General features: G+C 35.9%; 1 protein-coding gene across 1 annotated transcript in view; it reads left to right on the top strand.

The window, feature by feature from the left end:
- Positions 1 to 14,660, top strand: part of NDUFS4 (NADH:ubiquinone oxidoreductase subunit S4) — a 47,865-nt gene extending 33,205 nt beyond the window's left edge. Inside the window, exons 3-5 of the mRNA XM_082074864.1 lie at positions 5,859 to 6,031; positions 10,140 to 10,213; positions 14,452 to 14,660. Coding sequence (XP_081930990.1) covers positions 5,859 to 6,031; positions 10,140 to 10,213; positions 14,452 to 14,555 — 351 coding nt within the window. The 3' untranslated portion in view covers positions 14,556 to 14,660. The remainder of the gene's footprint in view (positions 1 to 5,858; positions 6,032 to 10,139; positions 10,214 to 14,451) is intronic.
- Positions 14,661 to 16,513: the final 1,853 nt, after the last annotated feature.

Genomic DNA, 16,513 nt, shown 5'->3' with positions numbered 1-16,513 from the left:
ATGCAGACTATAAGTAAAGTGTTTTAAGATGTGAAAGAAGGGTTAGTGAGGAGGAAGTTTTCTACTTACTAATGTGAAGTTGTGTTCCAGCTTATAGAGAGCACTTAGGATTTTTAGAAGTCCAGTCAAGTATTCCCGTTTACTCTTTCATCATATTCTCTTTGAATAAATTCAAGTGTGTAGGATTTGTCATAATACTGTGTTTGTAGTATCTAATACAAGCAGAATGGAATAATATTGGGCATGCAAAATATTGGGAAAGTGGAGTAGGCTTTTGTGCAGTGAGAAGTTCTCAAGGAAGTTTTGTGACAACAGAGAATGCTTGGCCCTCCTTGCTGTGAGAGTAGTATCTCTTCAGCTGTGAAATACAAGCTGGTGAGCAGTTTGCTGAGGCTTACAGCACTTGCAAATGTTGAACTGTTCTGGATCCTGACACCTCCTTTGCATAATGGCAGTCAGTTGACTATAAAGTACTTATGTTCATTCCAGTAGTGTGACAATTTCTGCTTCTGTTAGACTCACTTTTCAGCATATCCTTTCTCCATATCCAGTTTCTCTTTCATGTTTTCTGCAGAACTGCCTATGGAAAGAGATGATTTTTTTTTTTAATAGAAGCTTTCATGCAATTATTATTATTGAGTCCTGTTTTGTGTGTATAATATTAGGTTTTCTTTTTTAAAATACAGATCTTTATCACCAATTTTCTCAACTTCTATATTAATCATTTTGCAAGATGGTTAGATGGGAGAACATGTTACAAGTAACACCATGTTGTTCACAGATTATTGTGATAATGCAAAACGATGGTGAAGCCTGAAAGAAAACGACTCTGTGTGATACAGAGTTTCCTAAGGGCAAATATGCTTTTTGCCCCTTGTTATGTCTATAGCTGTTAGATAAATGTTGTCTGACCATGTTTAGTTCATTCTGCTCCATTTTTCCAGTTACAATTTGCATAGTGGATTCTGTTCTCTCACATTTGTTTCAAAAATACTGTATTGAAGTGTAGAAGCATAAATGTTCTCATCCTGACTTACAGGCTAAGCAGCTGAGTATGCTAAATAAAAAGCTCCTTTTCACAGCAGCTATTTTGTGGGTATTATGCAACATGTTCTGTGCTTTGATATAACAGCTCCTAAAGAAAGTGTATTGCAACATGAATTTATAGCAAAACTTTATGCATTTAGTCTGGTAAAACATGTTGGGGGTGGGGAAGAGAGCAAACTATTGTAAACTCCTATAAAGTACAGAAAACTTCTACTTTCCCTCCTTTCTAACAAGTGTAAACTATTGAGGTTAAGTAGGTGGGGCAACCGGAAGTAATTACTAAGGCCAGTGGCATTTTTGCGGTTTAATAAAGGCAGAAGCTAATTATTCAGTTTTTATTTAAGTGAAATGATGCCAAAAAGGAGGTTCCTGCAGAGCAGCTGCACTCCTTCAGTGTTACCCTAATTTACCACAGACACAACTGTCACAAACAGAACTTTTAAACTTGATATATAGCCACGAAAGTAAGGAGCCCTTTGTCTGGATTGCATGCAGAAGAACTCCTTTATACAAATCAACCGGCAGATGACGGACAATGATGAAAATTTGATTCTTTGAAGTCATAATGGTCATTGAAATGTGTGAAATTCTGGTATTGAAAAGAGAGGGGCTAGCAAGACTCAAAATCCTGGGTGGTTGCTGGAAGCTTGCTGGGAGGTTTTTCTGTGTTTTGACATCAACTTCCCATTGCTTGTTCCCTGTTTCCCTTATTAAAAAAAAAAAAAGGGTGGGGGTGTTAAACAGTAGATAGTTGATAGTGATTGTGTACAGTTTTTGTCTATGCATGGAAAGAAATGTCATAGGAGAAACATGATACCTTTATGTACACCTGACCCATCTATTAAAAAACACTTGTTTTCAGAGATACTTTCAAGCTTTTTATCTCTTTCCCTTGAATTATAAAGTTCCATTTCTTGTCCTCTTTGGAATTCGTGCTTTTAGTGGGTACTTGAGGAAATTCTTATTTCTTTTAGAAGTTATCTTCATGCCGAATCCTGCTTCAATTGATGCTGCCTCTGTGAACCAGTTTTTCTCCCTGCTGTACAGTATATTTATTGTTTCTTATCACTCTTTCATGAACAGCTTTACCAGCGTTTCTGCCAGGACAAGTGTTCTTAAGTGGCATAAGTTATAATAAAGACAAAACCTCATCTTCATTTGTAAGCAATTTTATGTGATTTCAACTGTTTTAAATAAAGTGAATTTTGTCCCTCTTAGCTTATACTTAGAAGAGCCGAAATGCCTCAAAATGAATATTTTATTCTTTTTAAATTAAAAACAAACAAACAAAAACCCCACCAAACCTATCTATACTAAGAAAAACAATGCCAGAATGCACCTTTTAGATGATAGGCTGTGTTAAAAACATGAAGCGGGGTTATTAATTTTTAGTAAAGCAAACCTATGCAGTTCAAATCTCAAGTCTTCGATATTGTCACCTTATTATTTTGAATGCTGAACACCTCATTAATAATATGCTAATATAGCAAAATTCAGTAAGGAACACTTCAAAAAGAAGAGAGATAGTAATGTGAAACTAGCTGTCAAAAAACATCTTTGTTTTGGAAAGTTGGTTCACAGGTAGTTTCAATGAGAACTTGAACTCAGAACAAAGCACTGAAGACACAGTAAAGAGCTCAACCCAGTGCAGCATAGTTCTTTTCAAGTATTATATTGTTTTAATGGCATCTTGGAGCGGGAGCTTTAGCCCATTGAAATGTCGCTTAAAGGACAGGTTCTTCTGTCACTAGCTGGAGCTGTGTGGATGAAATGATCACAATAGAGTGTTGTAATGCATTTTAAAAGTGTGAGAAATCAGTTTGTCTAGACTAAGAGTGCGCCTACGGGGAATAGGAATTTTAGAGCTTCTGTGCTCTTTAGGTGTCAAGTATGTGATAGATGCCAAGCCTTTTTATTCCATATCTTTGGCAACAGCTCAGCTATGCTACAGTACCTTACATGTCTACAGCAAGCAAAACCAGTGATTTTATGTCAGGACAACGTGGGCTTCAGAAACCAGAAACTCATTGTCCTAACAACTGTCTGTTCAATTGCCAGCTTTAAAATGGGGAAGATATCAATAAACAATTGCTAGATTCCCAGAAGGCATGGAAACTTTAGCTATAATGAATCAAAATATGAAGAGCAACACCATTTAGATACTTTAGTTTCATAAAGTAGGCAGGTTTTAGTTTTAACCTTGAAAAGATGTTTTGGGGGAGGAATCCTATATTATTAGTGAAATAACTTTGATTTGGAGCCAACCGAGTGCCAAAAGAAACATGGCTTGAAGGGGACTTACGGTTTGTCTGGGATTTTGGTTTTATTTTCATCCAGATGAACAAGTCTAGGCATTTCTTTCCTATAGTTATCCCATAAATATAGCATTTGCTAATTTTTAACACTCTGTTTAGATTGTGTTCTGCATGCACTAATGTGTAGTATTTTTATGATTCTCTGGTGTGAAGGCTTCAAAAGAAGAAATTGAATGTGTCTGTGGTGTTATTTAACATAGTATCTTATTTTAATCCTAGATAATTCTGAAACAATTCAAAAAAAACACTAAATCTGAAGCATAAGATTAATAATGGGTGTATGAGGTGCCGAGAATAATAGTAATAATAATTTAAAAGTAAATTATAGTTTTGAGCTATTTTGAAGCTTGCATATTTGGATGCATTTGATGATAACAAACCCAGAATTTTTGTGTGTATCAGGTTATTTCACAGGCAAAAAACCACATCTTTTGTGAACGTTCTTATATTTTCTCGATAGGCATGTCTTTTAAATACAGAAATTAGGACTAATATAGTAGCCTGTTCCTATAAACAGGCAAGCTGAAACACCCACCAAACTTACTGCAGGTAAAAAAACTTTTTTGTTAAACAAAGCACTTTGCCAATTCAAATAAGAAAACTTCAAGCTATTTCCTTCTAAAACTGTGGTTTAAGCTTCACTAGTCAGAAATGCCAGTCTGTCAGGTGGTGTTTTACATACATGTTGCAACATTCCAGTGACTGGTGGTGTTTCTTTTTCATATCGTTGCTGACTCATATGAAAAATAAACCTTACTTGGTCCTAATGAAAGCATTTATAATGGAATTGTTAAGATATTTTGACAGTTTCATTTGTCAGTGTGGGTAGAAATTTCAGAAGTTGGAAAATCAGTGTGCATGTTTGTTTGTTTCCCCTGCTGTTGTAACTGCAAATAAAGCCAGTGGTTTAAACTTTCTGCCTGGTGTAGTTGTGAGGGAATGATCTCACAAAATTAATTTTTTGAAGTAAAATGAAAAATGAGACTTGTGTCATTTCAAAGGATGATTTGATGACAGCACCAAGAGCTTTTAAGTTTGCCACAAAACAAAATCCTATAAAATTAGTAGCTACAGACATATAAAGCCACAGTGTTCTATTTAAATTTGTTTGCCTTCTAGTTCAAGTCATGGCAGTACTGGTGAGATGACTGTGGTAGCCCAAAGTTTTGCTACACTTTTTCGACTTTTACCAGTGTTCTATTTGTTCCTGGAGAGAGGAGGAGAGGGAAGGGCAGAGAGGGTGATTAAGGAGCTCCCACTGGCCTTTTAAGTATGTAAGGAACAAGAGTAGTTTAGCATCCTTAGAGATGGATTTGATATTTGATGTCACTCTTTACTAGGGTGAACTGACAGGTTAATTTTATGTAATTACTGTTTAGTTTTTAGCAAGAAAGATCACTTTGATTATATCAGATGCTGCAGAGGGTAATTTTTTCATAGCAGTTCTTGTGAGGTTTTATCCTCATCCTATTCTTTAAGTCAGTTATTATTTTAGGCTGGTTTTGTGATCCTTCACTTTTTACTTTTTTAGGTTTATTTGTTGCGGTCTCACAAACCAAACTGTAGTAGAGGAGGGCATCCTACTACTGACTATATACAATGTTACAAGCCTTTTTTTTTTCTTTGAAGGTTGGAATCTCCTGAATCCTTTTGTCCTTCACAAAAATATTGAAGAATGTTAGCATTATCAAATGTTCCTCTCTTGATCTTGAACATCGGCAGAAGAATTTACTATCAAAAGCTGATATTCGTAGCTCGAAACATGACGAGGGGGTCAATTATATGTAATAACTAGTGGTCAGAGAAATGAGAGACCTGAATTCTAGTAGCTGCTCTGAAGTCTCACACAATCAATAGATTATTGTGCAAAAGATAACCTCCTACCAATTTGTTCATGCTAAGCATAGCTTCTTGAGTCCACATGGATGTTGATGTGTCTCAATTATATAAAGGCTTAAGCCCAAGGGAAAGCACTTGCCCTGCAGCACATAGTTGGCTGACTCGGATTTCAGTGAATACTCCTGTTCATATTAAGTTCAGGCTCCCAATGGTAATGTAAAATTTTGGGATTTGTTGATGCTTCAGTCTGTGTTTTAGTATTTTCTTTAAGGGAGGAAGAGTTTATAAATTTCCACATTTGCTGTAGCTGGTGCAAGTTGGAGCAGTCCTGACTTTGCAGCTGTGGTGAGAGGGTGGGAGGGGACGTCTGTCCCTCCTCTGGCACTAGCAGTTGTGTGGCTGGGAGACAAGCTGGTTCAGGTAACAGATCCATGCAAAATGTCATTCAGCCAGGGGAAGCAGGATGATAGCAGCTCCAACATGTATCAGCTTCACATTTATACAACTGGACTTATAACATACTGCATTTTTTTTTCTTTTTCTGTAGTTTGAAAAATAAAAATAAAGCATGAAATTATGTGAAAAGCATAAGCAGTATTATTTTACAAGCCTTTTACGTGAACCCTTTTTTAACAAGTTCCATTGTGTTTTTCTTAGGATATCACTGCTTTAACTGGTGTTCCAGATGAGCACATCAAAACCAGAAAAGTTCATATTTTTGTTCCAGCACGTAATGCGATGCAGGCAGGAGTTAACAATACAAAGAAGTGGAAGATGGAATTCGATAACAGGGAGCGCTGGGAGAACCCTTTGATGGGCTGGGCATCTACGTGAGTAGTTACTGAATTTGGAAGTATTTTTCTTCTATATTTGTCTCCTACTAGTCATGTCAATTTAAGTTTGAAATATCCTTTCTACCAGTAAATCTGCTTGTGTTTTAACAGCACTTACAGTAAGTGTTTGGGTTTGTTAGTTGTATGATTAATGATCTGTTACGTTTAAAAGCAGATTTTAGCTTGCAACATCATCTAGAATAGTTTGAAAAAGTGTTACCAACCAGAAGTTTCAACGATTACATTTGTGATGGTGTTACTGTATGGCAGCATCAGGAAAAGAAGGTTATTAGTTACCTGAAGGAGTAAACCCTTCTCAGCTCTCAGTTGCATCTTTTAGATTTGGTTAAACATAAAATAAGAACATTTACCTTCTGTATTTTTCTTTTCAAAGTTTTGTAAATATTCTGAAAATCTGAAATGAGGAGTTATAAATAATCTAAAAAGCCCCAACTAACATACTTAAAATATTTCACTGTTTCGATGTTACTAATATTAGTAGTAAAAACTCTTAAATATGCCAAAATCCAGAAAAAATATGCTAAATATTCTCTAATATGGAGATATTACTTGGATGCAGCTATTTTTGGATTGTTTTTTCCCTGTATAAGTATACTACCTACATTTTACAGTAAGGTTAGAATACCCATAAACTGTGAGGACTATGCCAGCAGTTCTAACAATACTGTAGTTTTGATTTGAAGCTGTCTTGATTGAGGTATATTCAGAAATGATAGTTATTCTACACTAATCAAACACTAAAGATTATTTTTCAAGCTTCAAAAAGGATACAAGGTGTACTGAAAGTGTCTGGCTGCAATCATATTAGCACTTATGATCAAAGAACATGAAATTACATTTAAAAAAAAACAAAACTAAAAAACCCCTAAAACCTGAAGCAATTTGAGGATGCATTTTTAAGTTTAACATTCTAAATCTGGTCACAGAATGATCTCTTTTTTCTTATATTTATTTATAAAATAAATGTGTCCAGAAATATTGTTTCAAAATAACTTGGAAATCAAATCTTCCTTCCATAAAAAATCAAGGAAGCTCACAACCTGTAACATCTCGGTTGTATTGGTATTGCAAAGTATTATGGAAGCCAAGTTCAGCTATCATTAGATGATAAAAAATAATAAATGTGAGGTAAAATGTTAGTTATATCAAAATAGTCTGTTAGAATACCTGCTTTAAAACTTAAAGCCAGTGTATAACAGTGGCTGCATCTTAAGTACATCATGGGGCATATTTAAATTACTGTTTCAGAGAGTAAGATTTCCATAATCTAAGACATGTGTGGCTTGATTGACTTGACTACTGCAGGTACCTTCTACAGTTAGCAAGTAGTGACCAGGTTGTTTCACAGTGCCTAAATTAATTAGATGATGCACAGCTGACCAGCAATACACCTTTCCCTGCTGTCTGTGTGCCCCCCAGGTGTCCCACCACCAGTGTATGGTCTATTTATACCACTGCACAGATCATAATACTGTAGCAGGTGCCAGTAACACCTGCTTTAGTTCACGTCAAATTTAACATTTCTTCTAATTCCCCCTTGCATTCCAGCTGACTTTAACCTCCACAGACAAATTATTTTCTGAGTGGGATTTTGCATGGTCTCAGGCAAAACAATGGTTTTTAACCTTTTTAAGAGTCACAACCATTTGTGCTAAATAAACCACCTAGAAAAATTAGCCATGGTGTTAAGAGTTTACCTGTATGTTAAATTGTGCTTGAGTGAGTTTATTGTGGGAATTTTAGCTGGAGTGGCTGTTTTGGATGAATCTACCTCTGCACGTGTTTTTATTTTGGGGTAGGGAAAGGGATATTTCGCATGTATGTAGGCTCCAGGTAAGTCAACAGCAAATTCTGTGGTGAGTATTGGCACTGCTAAGTCAAAGGTTTTAAACTAGTTTGTGAATTTTTTTAATAAATTCTCTCAAAAACTATTAGTGAATATTCTGATAATTTCAAATTGCCATTCAACACCCAGAAATACCAAAGAAGTGTTTTTTCTTTTCAGATTTAATTTCTGCAAAGAACAGTTCTTAGAAGTTTTCTCGTTTACTTTTGAATAATGTAATGGGATAAGTGGATTAGAGCCCTTTAGGGTCTAGGGGTTAGATCCTTTTTCCACTGAACTCAATATACATATTTACCTGTAGGCCTTTGCTATATTTCTGTCATTTTACAGTCTTGTTTGATTCTTTTTATTGCATTTGTTATTTCCTGAATACTATTTTTTTTTTCAGTGAAAATTATCCAGTTGTAGATCTAACTTAGATATACCCATGGTTGGTTTTTTGAAATAGGGAGATTTACAGGAATGCCTATGGATAGTTCTTGAGTGCATGTTTTAATATAAAGGTGTAAACAAAGCAATGTGGGAAATGCATGGTTTCCATTGTACAGGATCTCGTAAGACAACGAAGTGTGGAATCCCAGTTTGCAGTGACTGGTAAGACATTTTAGGGCAGGCATAGGAAATCCTGTAGCACTGCTGTGGCCAACACAACCAGAACATCATCATGGCCATCCTGAACTCCAGTTTACTCAAAGATTATCACCAACTTAAAAACAGGGATAGCTCATTTATGGAAAGAAATAAAAAAGCTGTATTTAAATTGTATGAAAGATTATTCCACATGACAACAGAACAAGTCTTTTCTGCACAATCCTCATTTCCAGGATGCCTCTGTCCTGTGAAGTGTTTGCCAGACTTGCAGGACTGAGCAGGGAGTGGCCCGTCGCAACATTTCAGACTTAAACTTCTTTGTTTCCCACTTGGTAGTGTTGAGATTTTTCCAGCTCTAGTCGTGGAAGAGAAGAATGAGAAGCAAAAGCTGTTGCAATATTGTGGTATATTTGGGTCACTTGATTCTCCACTGATCACACCACGGACTAATTCTTAGTTCCTAATTCTCCATACTACCTTTATAAGAAAAATCTTTAAATGTCTTTAAGAGAGCCCATCTTAGTGGCTTGTGAAAGTGTAATTCCTGCCTTTATCCTGTTTTTTATATCAGATATATAGTGAACTCCGTTTTCCAAGAGTACATCAGATAAAATTACATTTTTGTCTTTGCTGGAAGCTAGATTCCCCCTCTTCCCCTCCCCCTCCACCAGTCACAGGCTTTGCCCTTTATTGTAGAGAGTTCAGTGTATCTTTAGTTGCTTTTTCTCTTCACTTACTCCTCTAGCTTTGAAGAGAGAACGATTGAGAAGCAGCTCCTTCAATTGTTTGTTGCAATTTGGTTTTGTCTTCCCAGTTGTCTCCCAGGCTTATGTGCAGTGTTGTCTCAGGGAAGCATTGTCTAATCATTGTGTTTCTACTGCCACTATCTTATTTCTCTAAAAGCTTTGTGGATTGATTTTTAAAATGCTGGTTTTTTCCATTGTCATTGTTCTTAAATTGAGGTTTTATAGCAACAAATAAGGCAGTTTGTTTTTTTAACTGAGATTTTAATTTGTTTCAAAAAGATTTTTGCTGTTTGAATCCTTTCAGAAATGCTGTTAAGGAATAGCAGATCATCTAAAACTAGACACTTTGTATTTAGTTAGCTAGCAGTTTGCATTTCTGATCTTTCTTTTCAGTGATGGCCTGCAATCTGCTTGTTGTAACTTCAGCCAAAGCTGAACTCTTGAGGGTTTTTTATGTACTTTCAGTCTCTGATTAATTCCTTCTTTGTTCAGTTTGATATTCTGCTTTTTTCTGTATAAGATTATATTTCCCCTAGTGCTCTGCAGATTTCTTGTCTCCTTAAAATGTTTTAAATTGCCTTTACCCATCTTCCAAAAAATATGGACTACAGAGCTTTAAAAATGAGAAAGATTGTTTCAGACCTCTTATTATAACATCAGCAGGTGGTCAGATGCGTTTGTCAAAAAAACTTAAAACATCAATTTCTGCAAGGAATTGGGAGGGAAGTTTAACAGGCTTGCGAGACTGGAACTATACTCTTCTGAAAGTGTTAATCCTGGAAATAAATAAAAATTAGGGGGTTTTGAATGGCTTGCAAGGTGGTGTACTACAAAAAGTTGTGTAATATAGAACTTGAGATCAGATATAACAATTTTCTGTTTGTCATTTGATTTCTTACAGAGCTGATCCTTTATCCAACATGGTTCTTACTTTCTCTACTAAAGAAGATGCCATTGCCTTTGCTGAAAAAAATGGTACGTATTATACCTATTAGCTATGAGGGATTCAGTTTCTGTAGGCAATCTTGATCTCAAAGCATTAACAACAGAAAAAGTACGGGATAAAGTCCCTTCCCTCTGGTTCACAAAAATGGTAGACCTCTAGTGCTGTACTTGAGGAGGAAGAAAATAGGGGAAGGGAGGGGATTTTTCTGAGTGTGCTGAAGGCATTGAATTTAGACCTTCCACTTTCTGGAAAAGTGTTTCAGCCTCTTAACATTACTTTTGCAATGCTTTTGCAAATATCTGTGTTTTGAGTGAGAACTGAGTCTTGCTCAGGTCTTGGAGGAGAATTAATACCTTGTCTTTAAGAGTATCCCAGGCTGCAGTTCTGAGCAGCATGGCAGTGGGATTTTTGCCTGAAGGCTTGACACGAGCATCTGAATTCTAGTTGCGGAAGGACAATCAGAATCCTTGTAAATGTTTAATAATCAGAAAAATTAAAATTAAGTCACTACGAATTAAGCATGTTGGACTTTAGTTTTGGCCATATTGCAGAATGGATTTATTGTAGAATCATAGAATATTTTGAGTTGTAAGGTACCCATAAATATCAAGTCCAGCTCCCTGCTTCTCACAGAACCACCTAAAACTAAACCATATGACCAAAAGCATCATCCAGATACTCCTTGAACTCAGACAAGCTTTGTGCCATGATGCTTCCCTGGGAGCTTGTCCCAGTGACCACTCTGTCAGTGAAGAACCTCTTCCAAATGTTCAACCTGAACTTCCCCTGATCCAGCTTCATTCCATTTTCTCATGTCCTGTCGCTGGTCATCAAAGAGAGGAGATCAGCACCTTCCCTGCCACAGACCCAAAGACAAGTCATAGACTGAGGAAGTTATTTCAGCTCTTCCCAAGTACAATACTGGAGCCTAAACACTTACATGTGATATTTGTTCATATATGAGAAAAGAGATGGTAGAAAACCCAGTATCATTACTTAATATTTCAATGGTAATGATGTATCAGAGAGACTGTATCTATAAACTTCCGAGGTTATTTAGGCTTGTATTTTCTCACAGAATTGTGGTACCACAAGCAGTACTCATAATCTCAGCTTTTTGAATATTCAGCAGTCCTTTTATGTGTTGGTATGATTTTTTTTGCTACTTTTTTTTAAATCAGTTTAATTTTTCCTAAAGAGCTAGGCTTGATGCTTAGTGCTCATGGATGTGAGGAAGATTAATTGCAGTGAGTTAAAGCAGGAATAATGCACATGGAGTGTAAGCTTCTTCAGAAGTCTTCCCTGTGGTCTACAGCTTTCAACATGATTTGGTCTGGGGTAAATAGAGAGTAAAGTTCTTGATCAGACCAAATTGTGCGGAGTTGTTAGATGGCTTGTGTTGTACACCTGAAAAACAGGATAGGTCCATTACCTTATACAATTAAGAAGCTAAACCATTTAATGTGCAATTTATTTGCATGTTTTGATGTTAAAGTGTAGTCTTTAATTCCTCTGTTCCTCTTTGAATGGATATTTTTTCAACTTAATAGTCTTAATTTAATTGAAAATAAATTGTATTCACCAAGAAATTAATAGGATCATCATATTTGCATTGGATATACCAATTAATGTGCAATATTAATAGTATTTTGTAATGTTCTGTGAACAAACAGGAAGTTTAGGAGAATCTGGTGTTGCTTTATGCTTCTGTATTGTTCATGCTATTTCTATTTCTTGTGAAATTCAGCCTATAAGAGGAAAAAAACTTAATCCTGGCCTATAAATCACTATAATTATGAGCTACTTATATTGTCTTCTCAGATGTGTTGTATTTTGTCTTTTCAAAATGCAGATTCAAGTAAAATACTTGAATCATTAGGGGTAGGAAGTTTATGCCTTCACTGAATTAGTAATCAGTCTCTGTTGTGCAGGAAAACTACAAAGAAATTCTATCAACTAAACTAAGGCTGTGACTTAGTATTAATATTATTACTTCAGTATTCCTTAGCTTGCACCCTTAATTTTACCATAAATGAGATGTACCAAACTTTTCTACACATACTGGCTTGCCTAAATTCTCACTCTGTTTTTATTTAAGGTGGTTCAGTTTTATACGCATGATACGTGCGTAGTATTTTCTGTAGTGATAGCCTCTGTATCAGATGTACCTGGAATTATAAATTTTACAATATTGAATTCTGTGTTTAGAAAGAAATGAGAAACTTAGGCACTCATTTACAATGGAACTTTTCTTCTGAACTGAGGTGTTACTGAAACATGTCTAAGTCTAGGAACACAAATATTTACCTCTCTATCCTTCCCATGTGAACCAACCCATTACAAGATTCCTTAAAAACCTCAAGTTTAATCTCTGTAAAACCTAGATATTGCAGGTATCTTGATAGGATTGGGAAACTTAAGAGTTGTTTCTCATCTAAGAACTTCAGGAACCTCAGGCAAGCTGTCTTTCGTCCTGCCCCATCTGATGTTTTCTAGTGTAGGAATAACAGCACTGAATACAGTAATGGGAGTAATTTGTGTAAAATATGACAGCTGAGGATGGTCTGAAGTCGAGGTAAGGAGGAGACACTTGTAACAGGATGAAATTAGAAGTTTAACCTGTCCTACCTAATTTTTTTTTTTTTTTTATTCTGTCTGACATCACTGAGATAGTTGTTTAAAAACATGTATCTTGAGTAACAAGGTGACCTCTGCTCTCTATCATGAACAACTGAAGATGCCTGACTCAAGGGGACTGTTCCGGAGTGTGAAACTTTATGATATATAGTGGCCTCTTACAATCCAAAGTTGGATATAACTAACTTTTTTGATTTTGGATGGCTATGGCAGGCCAAGTCATTGTACTGGCAGTTGTGAATCTCTTTTGGAGGTGCTCAGCTCCTCTCTGTCTAGTGTATAAAAAAATAAAGCAAAACTTGGGCCTGTAGATTCCATCCCAGCAGCCAAGTGCTTCAAAGTTAGGTGTTACAATGCTGAATGTTGCAATACCGAAGTCTGGATCTAGTTCTGGTCATTTATTCAAGCTTGTATTTTTAATCAGAACAGTAAGCAAAAGCCAGTGCCCTCACAGATGGAAATAATGTTTTTAAAACCTCTATTCCAGCATTTCTTGTGGAGAATAGTTAACTTGGAAATTAATACTGGTTCAGCCTAATAAACATGAAGGAAATGTTTGTGTGACATTTGTGAATACACAAAATTGAGTCACAGTGACATGACAACTTGTGTATCTTACAAAACTTGTTTTGATGTGTAGATGTATCTTGAGTGTTTTCTGTGAGCATCTTAAGTGTAAAAATTTAGATATATATTAAACCTTTAAGGACTTACCGAGTTTTTGGTTTAAAACTACGGAAGAAAAGTATCATCTTATTAGTATCTGTTAAAATTTCATACTTAACCACTTCTAGTTTCAACTCAAGTACCTCAACTTTGAGTGAAATGTTGCAGCTAAAGAGACAAAACTTTGGCATACTGAGTGCTGCCCTGGCAACTTTCCAGACACCTGGAGGCTGCAACCAATTTGCATTTTGATTTACATAAACACTAATGTCTCCACCTCCTCTTTTCTGACAATTTTCAGCATTTCTCTTGCTTAACTATCACATAATTTACTTGTCTTCTATCACTTCATTCCCTTTTCTTTTACTCTTATTTTTATATGTTCTTATGAAAATGTTAAGTATTAAACTACTTTCTAAATTTTTAGAATTAGAATCTGAGTTTTTTCTTTGCTATTCCTTTCTTTGGCCCTCCTAGCCTTTCTTTTTTCTGTACCTTTCCATGGTCTCCATTCTTTCCCAAGCTTTGGCATTGATCTTCTGTATGTTATTTTTTCCCATGTTTCCTTTATTTTGTCTTTACTTTCATTTCCTGTGCCGGCATACACAGAGCCTTTGTGCTTCTGTGATGCTGATGAGTTGTGGAGCCATGAACTTGCAGGACAGTCAGTATTCCCTGTTGAGCTTTTTCACTGATGACTGTCAAGTTTGCAGGAATAAAGAAAATGTAGGTACATAATATGGTTAGGGCTTATCAACTGAGAGAACAGGCATTTGTCACATCTCTGGCATTTTAGTATTCTCTGCTGCTAACTACAAAGGAATAAACTAGTGGATGCCTACGTGGAGAAAAAGACATTAAAGTTAAAAGGTTTAAGTTGCATTTGCTCTCTATTTTATGCTGAGAATATTTAGAATTCTCTTTGTTTCTTTTCTCCCCCCACCATTTCCCCTGTAACCTCCAGGCTGGAGCTATGATGTTGAAGAGAAGAAGATTCCAAAACCTAAATCCAAGTCTTATGGTGCAAACTTTTCTTGGAACAAGAGAACAAGGGTGTCTACAAAATAGGTTGGCATTGGCTGTCTGACTGTGAATAAAGTCAGCTGTGCTATATTTATAGTCCATGTATAATACATCTCTTAATCTCCTAATAAATTTGACCTTTAAACTACAGATGCATCTTGTGATGTCTATTTAAAATGTTTTTGATGTCTCCAATTGAACCTGTTACAAACTTCCCTATAAATAGAGGAGATTTGGAGTGTTCATACTTCCAAAAAAAATGCTGTACTAGGAATCTATCAAAAGGAATGTTTGAAATCAGCTGCAACTTTGAAGATTATGGTTTCTCTTTGGTGGTAATTTTATATTCACTATCTTGTTTAAACTTACCAGCCTTCCATTTACAAATTATCTCAGTAGAAGCCAGGGTTTTTTCTTTCTCTTTGTATACAAGAGAAGCTTGTCAATTGAACAGCAAATACTGTTACATAAAACTTAACATTTGATTATAACGTAGACTATTCTGTATAAAGGTATATTATATAATCTCCTTTTTGCCCAAATTAATATTGTCATCATTCCATGGAATAAAAAGCACTGGGTTTTGTGTTGGATATGAGGAAGGTTTAGTCCAAAAGACCGAAATTGCAGTTGTTTCTCTATGATGTTCCTCAAAAGTGAAACTAAGAAATGTGGTAGCATCTCAGCTTAACATTGAATATATAGCCTGAGCTCAGTTTGTCTTACATGGCATTAAGTTATTAATTTTAACAATGCAAAATGTTATGTTTGGAATCTTTGGTTCTATGTCTATGGCTTTTGATTTATTCATTTTTCCTGTATCTTTTACTTACAAATTTGGATATCAGCACACGATCGGTGAACACTCTCACAAATGGGCAAAGGTACGGCTTTTTCATATGCGACTGGAAGCCTTATCCCAACTGTCACACAAGAAACTGTTGAGACAGCTCTCTCCATATAGATCTAAAGAATGGTATAAGTGCTATTCACTCAATTCTGGCTAAAAGAAGACATAAAACTACCTTGTGTTGCTCACATATGATTATAGTACTGGTTTTAACCAGCTGCCCTATATGCTGGCTAACATTTGTTTAAGGCATTGTTTTTGACCCAGTTTCAGTGTAATCAACCATTTTGCTGATGTCACTATTTTCCTATCACAGACAAGAACGGTTATTCCAATTCATCTTCCTATTGAATTTTGAATGCTGCATTGTGCAGTGAAGCCTGAAGTCCTCCAGGAACACCGAAGTGCACCAATCCGGAATCTTAACAGTCCAGAATCTACTGTATCTCTTTGTATTCCAGCTTAATATGCTGATCTTACTAAGGAGACAATATAAGAAAAGTCAATTGCTTTGGAGAGGTTTTTTTGGTTGGTTGGTTGGTTTTTTTTGTTTGGTTTGGCTTTGCTTTTGGTTTTCTTCTGTCTTTTGCAAGTGAAGATTAGCAAAATCTTAATTTAATGGTCTTCAAGCTTTATTGTCAACACTAAAGTTGAAAAGTGCCTGGATGTCTTATGCAGCAGATGCACAGCTTGGTTTTTGAAACTCTGTAGTCCAGGGAAATGACTGATAAATGTTAGATATCTAACAGTACCTTTAGACACATAATACATGAAATTGCTACATACTGATGTATACTTCTTGTAACTAGAAGTTTTACGTAGAGCACTGTTTCTTTTTTGTTTGTTTGTTTCTCCTGCTAAGATAATGGAAATATTCAAAGCAGAATTTGTTAAGTCCCCTTCCCCACTTCCTGAGGAAGAAAGCTTTTTCTTCTATTCTTTAAATGTGGATGTTCATTGTGATTCTGTAGTGTGCACCCCACCTTCAAGTCTTTAAGTCGTGTTTGAGCCCAGACCTGCTTTTGCTCCCATCACCTTCCTAGGACTTGGATTTTTTTTCTCCTGTTGGATGGCTTAAGAATGAGCATACTGACAGTGCAAGAGAGTGGATTATCATCTCTGTAGTCTTCAGACCCTAGAAGTGAAACTGAGT

This window comes from Streptopelia decaocto, assembly GCF_964273445.1.
Source record: "Streptopelia decaocto genome assembly, chromosome: Z".
Taxonomy (NCBI): domain Eukaryota; kingdom Metazoa; phylum Chordata; class Aves; order Columbiformes; family Columbidae; genus Streptopelia; species Streptopelia decaocto.
Note: the sequence above shows the minus strand (reverse complement) of the source record. Positions and strands in the feature narration are given on the sequence as shown.